Source organism: Coenobita brevimanus, chromosome 22 (assembly GCF_032717465.1).
Source record: "Coenobita brevimanus isolate Jiangsu-jjx chromosome 22, ASM3271746v2, whole genome shotgun sequence".
NCBI lineage: Eukaryota > Metazoa > Arthropoda > Malacostraca > Decapoda > Coenobitidae > Coenobita > Coenobita brevimanus.
This window is the reverse complement of record NC_136975.1, coordinates 24,465,316-24,476,955: the sequence shown is the minus strand read 5'-3', so window position 1 is coordinate 24,476,955 and position 11,640 is coordinate 24,465,316. Positions and strand designations below refer to the sequence as shown.

Sequence of the window (11,640 nt, the reverse complement as noted above, 5' to 3'; positions counted from 1 at the left end):
CGCTTGCAAGCGAGATAAAAACACTCTCTTTCCCTGCCTTACCCACACCTACATATTTTCGCTCGTTAGGTTTTATTATTTTCTTTTTTTACTCAAAGTATACTCGTAAAATACCATAAGCTAAAGATAGTGCTCTCAGAAACTCGACATGACCACTAGTCTTTTTGCTAGGTACTGATACTGAAGCTGAACTTTCTTCCATTTCATATGTGTATATGTAAAAAACAATACTTATTTGTGTAAAAAAAATAGAAATATAGAAATAGGTCAATATACAAATCAACAAATTACAGATAACTCACCTCCTCCATAGGTGTTGAGATGCTGGCAGGACCTTGAAGGGTTTGAAGATGCAGAGTTATGTAGTGTGTGTGTGTGTGTGTGTGTGTGTGTGGCTGTGGCGTATTTTGTTCTCTCCTCCTTGCGCTACGTTTGCCTAACACATGCGATGCACACAATAGATTTCACCACGAACATTTGCTGCACGACATACGTATAAATAGTATATGTGTCTGTGTGGCGTATTTCTTGTCTGTGATCCCTGCACTAGCTTTGTGCTAAGTCACTCAATTCATGCAATATTTCTCAGTGAACACTCACTGCATTGTTTTATACGGATGTTTCATACTAAACCATATGCAATTTAGCACTGTCTGAGATTGGTGCAATACCTTATCACAGAAGTCTATGATTGTGTGGCGTATTTGTTGTCTCTGATCCTTGCACTAGCTTTGCACCAAGTCAGTCAGTGCACGCAATATTTCTCGCTGGACTATTTTATACGTGCAGTATAAAACAATGTGCAATATAAAACCCTATCACATGATTCCATCCCAGCCTCCTCTATTATTCCCTTCTCGACTCTATGGCGTACGTGACCACCCGTTCCCTTAGCAACTATGGCATATCTCTAAGGCGTACATAATGCCTGTTATGGTAGGTCAGTTATTTCACTAATCCAGGCACTATATGTTTCACAAATATAAGTACTGACTTCACTATAAAGGTAAATACTCACATCATTTATGGGCAGGGTGAAGAAGTGTGGAAACCCCGCTATAACAAACCAGACTCCTGCCTCTAGGCCTAACGGCTGATATCGAGCCCCAATGCTTTACAAACAATATATCTACATTCCTTACATAAAATCACTTCACAGTATAGTCAAAAACACCGTACAGTCACAATATTTCAATAATGGCTTCTGCCGCAGATGGAAGGGGGAAAATGGTGGATTTAAAGGGATGACTGACAGCAGCGCTACCCTTCAGCCTGGCTGGTTTTGAGGTATTGAGGTTTTTCTGCTGCACATTGTCTCATCAGAGCAGTCACAGTGTTGCCAAGTGTTTACCTTAGAAGACAGACGCACCCATTAAAACACATCAAAATTTGACACAAATTGGCTGAAAACTTTTTCTTTGGCAAATTTTTGTTCTGTTTTCTCACACGATTCATGTCAATGTGCGTTTATGTGCCAAACCACAAAGAAAGCGGTTTGTGTTAACGTACCTGGGAGGGTTAAATGAGATCCATCACAAAAGGATGTGACAGACACAAGCCTCTTTTGCTGCATGGCGATCCACTGGAAAGAGTAGATTACTATAAAATTCTTGGTGTTTATGTTGGTAGCACTAAAGGAAAAAATGCTGAACTTAACCATATCATGACTACAAGCTTAACCATAGGTGACTCTGAGTAATGTCATGGAAAGGTATAGGAGCATCAATACCCATTTTGAGAACAATGTACAGAGTATATTGCTAATGTAAGACCTTTCATTGATTACCATGCACCTGCACTTGCATGTCTGCCACATACTAAAATAAAAAAAAATGAAGTTCTTTAGAACAAAGCAACGAGAATAATTTTTGAATTTCCTTTCAATGTCAAAGCAGCCAATCTTACACATTAATTAGGCCTTCTATCCTTATCTGATAGAATTAAAGAGATGAATACCGATGTGGATGTTAGGTTGCTGAGGGATATTAGACACACAGGGCAAAAGCTAGTTTACAGAATATGCTTCACCATGGCAACCACTCGGGCAGGCACTGGCCTCAGATTACCACCAACTGCCGATACAATTATCAGTTACTGAGGGAGATACGCAATGATCATCACTGTCCACAACCACTCCCAACCTGGAGGGTGAGACCTCTAGACATAATTATAACAAAGCTGCCCACCAAGAAATCTAACTCGGTCCCTTATGAACTTAACGCTGACTTCATGAGACATATTGACGAGCTGACTACTCCTGATACTGACAAACACGGTGTGATGGCTCACTTGACACTGTAACTGGACGAGCCAGGGCAGCGGTCACTGTAATGAGGGGGGGGGGGAGGTTCTGTCATGAGAGTGAGACTACTTAAACTGCATGACTGGGCCTCTTCCACTCAGGCAGAGCTAGTTGCACTTGAGATGGGGTTGCAGCAGGTCTGTAGAAGGAGGAATGATGCTGAGATTTTCTCTGACAGTATTGCTGCATTGCAAGCCTTGTCCAGTGTGCACCCTTCCTGGTCCGAACTCGTCAACAGGACACGGAGTATAGTGGCCACACTTTCGGAGGACAACATCAGGGTGAAGTTTGTCTGGATTCCCTCACATGTAGGTATTCCAGGCAATGACCGATCTGATGTACATGCCAAGGAAGCATCCAGGCTAGCTTCCCACGACTATAATTGAGGACTATCGATTAGATAATTTAAATCCCAGATAAAAACTATACAAACAGAGGAGGTCATTTACATGAGAACCGCACAACAAAATATCAGTAAGTCTACATACTATTATAATAAGGTTGCTCTAACCATGTCATACACGTATGGTAAAATGATTATTAGTAGATGGGTTGATTCTGTGTATGCCAGGATCAGAATAGGATAAAACTCCCTGGCAGCTTGGTTGGCAGGTAGAGGATGAGGCCAGACAGTGTCGAGAGTGTCATCAGCCCAACAAACTCACACTTCACCATTATATTCTGCAGTGTGAAGACTTGGTAGAAAACAGGAATCCACAACTATTGTCACTTGACCTACAAGCAAAACATGTTGGAAAACGATATTGTATCCAAAATGCTTAAAAAAACATAAAGAATTTGCACCACCAATGTAACTGTAGATACGAAGAGGCTTATAATTCCGTCTCTGCCTGTCGTTTGTCTGTCTGTCTGTCTGTCTGTCTGTCTGTCTGTCTGTCTGTCTGTCTGTCTCTCTCTCTCTCTCTATTTATCCATCTATCTATCTACCTATATCTAACTATCTATCCAACGGTCTATCCTCTTCTCTCCCTCTTTTCCGTCTGTCTCCACACCTGTGTTTGCCTTTATCTGTCAGCCTGTCAATAAATCCCTAGTCTAAATCTCATAATTGCCTACTGCTCCTCACTCATTTCCATCGTCTCTCTCTCTCTCTCTCTCTCTCTCTCTCTCCACACCTTTGTTATAAATCCCATAATAACTGACCTGCCTCTCCCTCCATTCCCTCCAGTACCATCTGACTTCTCATCTGCTTGTTAAAATCTCCTCACAACGTTGCCCCATTACCTCCTCGTGCTGGTAATAATCCTCCCTCTCACCTTCTATCTCTCCTACCTAGTCTCTGTCTCTGTCTCTGTCTGTCTGTCTGTCTGTCTGTCTGTCTGTCTGTCTGTCTCTCTCTCTCTCTCTCTCTCTCTCTCTCTCGCTTCATGCCTTTGTTCTAAATACCATAATTACTGGCCTGCCCCTCCCTCCTTTACCTCTGGTGCCATCTGACTTCTCACCTAGGTTGCTTGTTAAAATCTCCTCACAACGTCGCCCCGTTACCTCCTCATGCTGCTAATAATCCTTCCTCTCCTCCCTCTTAATCCCTGTCTTTTCCTATCTCTCTCCTTCATTAATTCAACCCTTAAATAAAGCCTTCCTATTATGTTTGTCACTAGGTATACTCCATCAAGTATGTTAATCTAGATATACTATTATCCATGTAACATATAGTCATTGCTATGTTTTTGTAACTGGATGTTTATAGCTACTCATAATATTTATATGTTATCCCCATTAACACTGATAAGTGTATATACCAATGAAGCATCATTACGTGCTGTATAAATTTTGTAATTATATAAATTAATAGGCCTGTATATAGGCATTACCATCTGTCACAAATACTTATGCCAATATGTCATTATTTTTATAATCTTTGTAATTATGTGTACTATGATAACATATAAATTCTGTGCCAAAATTACTCTTACAACTAGCTGGGAGGAATCTCAATGAGATAACTCCTCCTTTATTGGTCATCCTTGTAGTCATCATTTACTGACGCTACCTCCTCACAGGGTGAGGAAGGGGTGTCCAATAAACTAGCCCTACAGGGTCGAATTCAGTTCAAGTACTGTGCACTGGCCACTCTATCAGCTGGTGGCACCTGTTGCACTTGCCTCCTTCCACTTGCAACCTCAACAGTTTCATACTTTTCAAGGAGCTGCCGTGCCAGTTCTTTCTCATACTCGCGTAAGGAAAGTGTTTTACCCACAACCTCCTCGTAAAGGATGTAACTGTTGAGAATACTGATATCCAAATGGTGCAGGAACGCCTTTTTATATTACTTGTAAGATTTCCGAAGGCAGTCAATACCTCCAGTCTGCATGTTAGATTTATCCACGAGTCGAATGTTGATAGTGTAACCATTGACAGCATCTGGCTTCAACAATGGTTGCTTGGTCCTGTAGTTTGTTTTGCCAGTGTCCTGCATAACCTCACAGTGAACTGTCATAAGCATATTCATCTTTCTCTTTTCGTGCCAGTGAGTGGCTAACATGCTACAACATTTCTGGGTTAACAGGACACCTTTCTCATTTTTTTTTCTGGGAATGAGTGAAAAATCAGTCTTCGGGCATGAATAGTACCACAAGAACCAGTCTCATGTTGCAGCAAATACTCCATCGATGCCAGAGAAGTGTAGTAATTGTCAGTGTACAGGATATGGATTTTGTGGAGGTACCTGTCCATAAGCACTTTTACCACAGGAGCACAAAACCCATGGGGATCATCACTGAGTATATCCACATCTGTAGCCAAGTACACAATCATGTCTAGCACTTACCCGTTCTTGCAATCACATAAGACAAAGAACTTTAGGCCAAACAAATGACGTTTGGGAGGCACATACTGAATAAAGAGTAAACAGACCCGGAATAAAACAAGCAAATCATCAATAATCACTTTCTGAAACAGACGGAAAGCCTGATAAATGACTCCTTCAGCATGGTAGGAAGCGGCCTGATCTTTCATAACCTTTCATCTGGGGCTGGGCCATAGTTCCTGTTGAAATGTGATAACTTGAGAATGTCCAAGTACCTGTCCCAGGCCATATATTTACCTAAGACAGGTGTGTGTAAGATTTCGTTCACAGACGATTAATCATGAATGACATGCTTCTTTACGTGTACTATTGTCTTCATATGTGCGAGCCACACACTGTTCCCCCACCTGCACTACTTTCTATTCTTTCATTTTTCTACTCTAGGACAGGGACATCTCAAGCCATCAAGCAGATATAGCCTGGTCAAAGTTGATCTCCACCAGGTACTGCATAATTGCCATCATAGATATTGCTTGAAAAAAGAACAGGATGGTTGGTTCTCCTGCCCCCAGATGCTGCCTCTGAACACCTGTCCCAGTCACATCAAAGGCATGTAGGGTAGGCTGGAAGCCTTCACCCTCCTCCCACAAAAGTGTCAAGCCTGCTGACGCCAGGGCTGCTAGGGTGTGGTCTGGCAGAAATAAGACACCTCTTAGCATCAGGAGGACGCCCTCGACCATGTGCATGCCCACGTCCACGGGTGGGGGGGGGGAGGGGAAGGAGAGATGGTGGAGGTGGGTGAGGATGTGGGTGATGACTCACCTGTAGCAGGGACTCTCTGCAGTGATGCTGGCTTGCCACGTTTTCTCGTTGGTGCTGACGACCTCGTTATGCTCTCATATGAAGGGCCAGGTTGTATGGAAATGGCCCTTAAGGTGCTAGGTTGTGGTGATGAAGGTTGTGAGGGGGAGGGATGGCGACCTTCTTGCTCAGAGCATGGTGGGGAGATGCGGCGGCAATGTTTATGTACTATGTGACTGTCATCGTCACCATCATCTTCACTTTCCACACTTCCTGGGGCATCCTTCTCTTCTTCTGTAACAAAAGCGTCACTGCCGTGTCCTCTCCAGCCTCCTGATGAAATTCTAGGTCCTTATCTGATATGTCTGAGGGAGCAGGGATGGTAGTACATGACACCTTGCTCTCCACGTGATAACTTCTGCCGTTTTCAGAGGAAGTTTCACCACTTTCGGCAAGAGTAGACACAATATCCTCCAGTATATGTCCTATAGCACTGTCACTAAGCCCTTTCCTCGCATCCTTCGGCAGGAGTTTGGCTGGAGTGGAAGATGCAAATGGGCCATGAGCGGCAGAGATGGAATCAGGCGAGGAGGATCCTGAAGACATTGTACTACACCCGGCCAGGGCACGGGAGAAACTGTCATGCTCCAGTGTGGAGTTGGGAGCATGCCAACACCCTTTGGTGATGAGATAAACTGTTGGCCTCTTCAAACAATGGCGTGAAATCAAGTGCGGTTAATGCCGTCACCTGTCTTTACCAATCCACAAACTTTACATCAGATATAACTGTCAACCGGCACCTAGGGGATAAAATGCATCATGTGTCAGCTCTAAGAATCTGTTCCCTTCTATGTAAGCTCATGAAGTTTTCTAGTAAATATTCGGATTACTAGGATCCTCCCAAATTCATCTTTGTTTTCTATGAATAATTATTTTGTCATGCAGTAATGTATTGCTTTCCTCATCCAACTTGGGCGGTCAGTATCTCACACCAAAAAGAATGTATATATTAGTGTTTGTAAAAATTTTGATATACTCGTACAAATAATCATATGTTTCAAAGTCCAGTGCACTGATCTGTACTGCAAATATGTTTATGTGTTGAGATGGAGGGATAGAGCAGAGAGGTATATGTGAGAGGGGGGTCTGAGTTGGGAGCAGAGCAGTGAAATTGCTGGGCACAGGGCGACGTGCAGGCGCTTTATTTGTGGCCACTCATTACAGGATTAAGACATTCAGCTGGATCTCTCTACCAATCTAGCAGTCTATATCTGTCTATTTACCTACCTATCTACCTATATATATATATATATATGCTTGTTGTACGAGGCGACTGAAAGGGTTGGTGGTGGGTTAGTGCCCCACCCCGTGAAAAGAACTAACTAAAAAAGCGAACAAAGCGCCTCGGACCCGGACGGACCATACGTTGACGACCAAGGAACGGACAGAGGACATTCTTAGGGTGGGAACATGGAATGTGAGAGGAGTGAATGATGAAGTGAAAGAGAGAGAGATTGTTCAGGTGCTTGAGGATGCAAAAGTGGATATATGTGGATTGACTGAAACTAAATGGCAAGGTGAAAGGGTGAGAGAATGGGAATATGGTGTAGGTATATGTGCGGGAGTCAGTGAGAATGAGAGGGCAAGAGAGGGAGTATGTCTGATGATAAGCAAGAAGTGGAAGGAAAATATAAGAGAGTATGGAGCAGTGGGTGCAAGGATTGTATGGGTGAGGATGAAAGTAGGTATACAAACATGGGCGATTGTATGTGTGTATGCTCCAACAGAGGATCGAGTGGCAAGAGTGAAAGATGAGTTTTGGGCGAGAGTAGAAGCATGTATGGACAAGTTTGAGAGGAGCGAGAGAGTGCTGTTGATTGGAGACATGAATGGCAAAGTTGGGAATGTACGAGTGGATGGAGTGGTTGGTCAGTGGGGTGTGCCAGCTGAAGTAGATGGGAATGGTTGTGCTTTGGTGGACATCTGTGCTGGTAAGGGGTTGGCAATAGCTAACACCTACTTTCGTCAGAAGATGATCCACCGGTATACATGGAGAGTGATGAGGAGGATGGATGGTGAACTTGTTGAACGAAAGGCAATGATAGACTACGTGTGTGTGGATGAGCGAATGAGAAGACAAGTGTTGGATGCAAGAGTGTGGAGAGGGTGGGGAAGACAGGAGGAAGCAGCTCCTGTGAGAAGAGTGGAGAAATTGCAAGATAGTGAGAAAATGACAGAGTATAAGAGCATAGTGGAAGAAAGACTGGGAAGGTATGAGCTAGAGCAGATGGAAGGGGTGGAAGACGTATGTAAGATATTCACGGAAGAGATAGGCGCAGCGTGTGAGGCGGTTTGTGGAGTGAGGAGGAGATGCAAGGGTGTGCAAGGGACAGCATAGTGGAATGATGAGGTGAAACGAGCTGTGGAACAAAAGAAGAAGGCATATGGTGAATGGTTGGCGAGTAGAGGTAGGGGAGAAGATGAGAGAGAGAAGAGAAAGGTATATGTGAGCAGGAGAAGGGAGGTTAAGAGACTAGTGAAGGAGAGTAAGAAGAAAGTGGATGAAGAGTTTGGGAGGAATCTGAGTGTGAAATGGAGGGAGAGTAAGAAATTGTTTTGGAAGGAGGTAAAGAAAGTAAGGCAGTGTGAAAGGGGAAATAATAGGGGAGTGAAAGATAGGAATAATTGATTGTTGGTGGAGAAGACAGAGAAAATGAGGAGATGGAAGGAGCACTTTGAGGATTTGTTAAATGTAGAGAGTGAGAGCAGTGTGAGTATAAGTGGTTGGGGAATGGCTGGGAGAAGAAGAGATGAGAGGAAGGAGGAAGAGATCAGTAGGGCGGAAGTAGTGGAAGCGATGAAGAAGATTAAGCTGGGAAAGGCCCCAGGAATTGATGGAGTGTGTGGTGAAATGCTTAGGTATGGGGGTGAGATTGTTGTGGAGTGGATATGGAAGTTGTGTAGATTGGCTTGGGAAGAGGGAAGGGTTCCAGAGGACTGGAAATCAGGTATAATTGTTCCTCTGTATAAAGGAAAAGGGGAGAGAGAAGTATGTGGTAACCATAGGGGTATTTGCCTTCTTAGTGTGACTGATAAAAAATATGGTAGAATACTCATTGATAGGGTTAGGCATATGACCGAGGAGCTAGTTGGAGAAGAACAAGGGGGATTTAGGAAGGGAAAAGGGTGTGTAGATCAGATATTTGTTCTAAGATGTTTAGTGGAGAAGTATCTAGAGAAGGGGAGAGAATGGAGAATGAAAGACTGACTAAGAGGGTGTATGTAGGTGAGGTGGAGGGAGGGAGAGGGAGGGGTAGACCGAGGATGAGGTGGAGGGATGGAGTTGAGAGGTATATGAGGGAGGAGGGGGGTGAGTTGGGGGGAGGGTAGTCAAATGGTGGGTGACAGAGTGACTTGGAGGCGTTTTGTCTGCGGCCACCCTTTGCGGGATTAGGGCGTCGGGCTATATATATATATATATATATATATATATATATATATATAAACACTATCATCATCATCAGCCGTTTGAGTGTTCACCACAGGACCAGCCTATCCCTACTGAACCAAGGACGATACAGCCAATGTATCTCTACCCAGTGCCTTAGGCTGTCTGTTGAGACCGTATGTAGGGTGAGAAGTGCTTGTGAGTGTGATTGTAATGTTGGAGTGGTTTTGGGTGTGTGTGTAGTCTGTGAACCAAGTGTAATCAGCCTGCCTTAAGCTGACTGGGTGCAAGGATACTGGTATGCAACACTGGTTCAACCACAGCACCCCTTATTTCCGCCAAAGCAGTAAGTGGCTCGGTGAACGCTTCCCAAAGTTTTTACAATTCTGGCGGAAGGCAAACCCACATCCACCGGCGGGAGAGATGCACACTCTACCACAGAACCACAGAGGCTATATATATATATATATATATATATATATATATATATATATATATATATATATATATATATATATATATATATATATATATATATATATATATATATATATATATATATATATATATATATATATATATATATATATATATATATATATATATATATATATATATATATATATATATATATATATATATATATATATATATATATATATATATATATATATATATATATATATATATATATATATGTATATATATAGGAAAATAAGCTTCCATTTTCTTAATATAGATATCATCAGAACAGGCACCATTTTCACTACCAGTAACAACTCTGACTAACTGAGCTTACCTTATATGTTTAGATTTTTTTCAGCGTCATAAGGAATTACAGTACATAAGAAAGATGCTTCATAATAACGGGTTCCCTAAATTTTTCTCTGACCTTTACATTAGTAAAGTTATTAACACGTTATTAACCTCCGTGGCTCAAAAAGTTCAGACTGTCCCGAGACACATTATTAACTTTAAGCATGATTTCAGAGGAAAACATAGTTTTCACCTAAGAAACAAGCTACGCAAACTACTCAGCTATACATTTTCACAAATAGATTTCAGAGTCATTTTTTGTACAAGAAATATAGGCACTGTTTTCAGAATCAAAGACAAGGTACCCATACATCTAGAGTTCTCTGTTGTTTACAGATATATGCATGATAGCTGCCAGGTGTCACATGTTGGAAAGACAGAGATATCTAAAAATACGCATACACGAACACTTAGGCACATCAGCTCGAACAGGAAGGCCAATCATAAAACCACCCTTTAGTACCATCACACAACACTCACACACAATCACTCTGTCATGTGAACCTTCTTCACGGTCCTTGCTAGAAGCCAGTACAGCTCTGACCTCCCCATCATGGAGGCATTGCATAGGCTACACAGGTCTGCAAACCCACTACCGGTGACAATAGTTCTTCTGTTCAGGTGATGTGTTTTTAAAGATTTGAATATATTCATATCTTGAAAATTAACCTGAATATTTTTGCTTTCACTGAACTGGATTGAGCATTTTAGTGTATGAATACGTTTTTTATTTTTTTCCATTGTTTATAACTTCATTCACCAAACCTTGCAACTTCCATTTAACTTCACTCAAGAATACTGTAGCATCAGCAAACAGCAACACCAGAGCCTCCACACCTCACCCTCATTCATTAGAGCCACCCCCACATCCACTGCCCTACCTTGCACCTCCTTTACAACCCCATCCATGAGTATATTAAACAGCCACGGAGACATCACATATCCCTGTTTCAGTCCCACATTTAGATCAAAGAACTCACTCAGCTAACCCTCGACTCGCACCGTAGCACTAGCTACCTCGTACATACTCTTCACAGCACTCAACAATTTCCCATCTGCTACATATATTCTTAACACCTTCCATATACCTTGCCCATCTACTCTGTCATATGCTTTCTCCAAGTCCATGAAGGCAGCATACACTTTCTTTCTCTTCTCTAGATACTTCTTCACTAAACATCTCAGAACAAATATCTGATCTACACGCCCTTTCCCCTTCCTAAATCCCCCTTGTTCTTCTCCAACTAGTTCCTCTGTTATATGCCTAACCCTATCAATAAGTATTCTACCATAAATTTTTTCAGTCACACTAAGAAGACATATACCCCTACGGTTACCACATACTTCTCTCTCCCGTTTTCCTTTGTACAAAGGAACAATTATACCTGATTTCCAGTCCTCAGGAACACTTCCCTCTTCCCAAGCCAATCTACGCAACTTTCATATCTGCTCCACAATCTAACCCTCATACGTCAGCATTTCACCTCACTCTCCATCAATTCC

General features: G+C 42.3%; 1 protein-coding gene across 1 annotated transcript; it reads left to right on the top strand.

Moving 5' to 3' along the window:
- The first annotated feature begins 2,355 nt into the window (after nucleotides 1-2,355).
- Nucleotides 2,356-2,688, top strand: LOC145392449 (uncharacterized). The gene has a single exon (XM_080266855.1). The coding sequence runs from the start codon at nucleotides 2,356-2,358 to the stop codon at nucleotides 2,686-2,688; it is 333 nt and encodes a 110-aa protein (XP_080122981.1).
- Nucleotides 2,689-11,640: the final 8,952 nt, after the last annotated feature.

Excerpts from the sequence above, each read along its gene's own strand:
- LOC145392449 (XM_080266855.1), top strand. The coding sequence starts at position 2,356 with ATGAGAGTGAGACTACTTAAACTGCATGACTGGGCCTCTTCCACTCAG.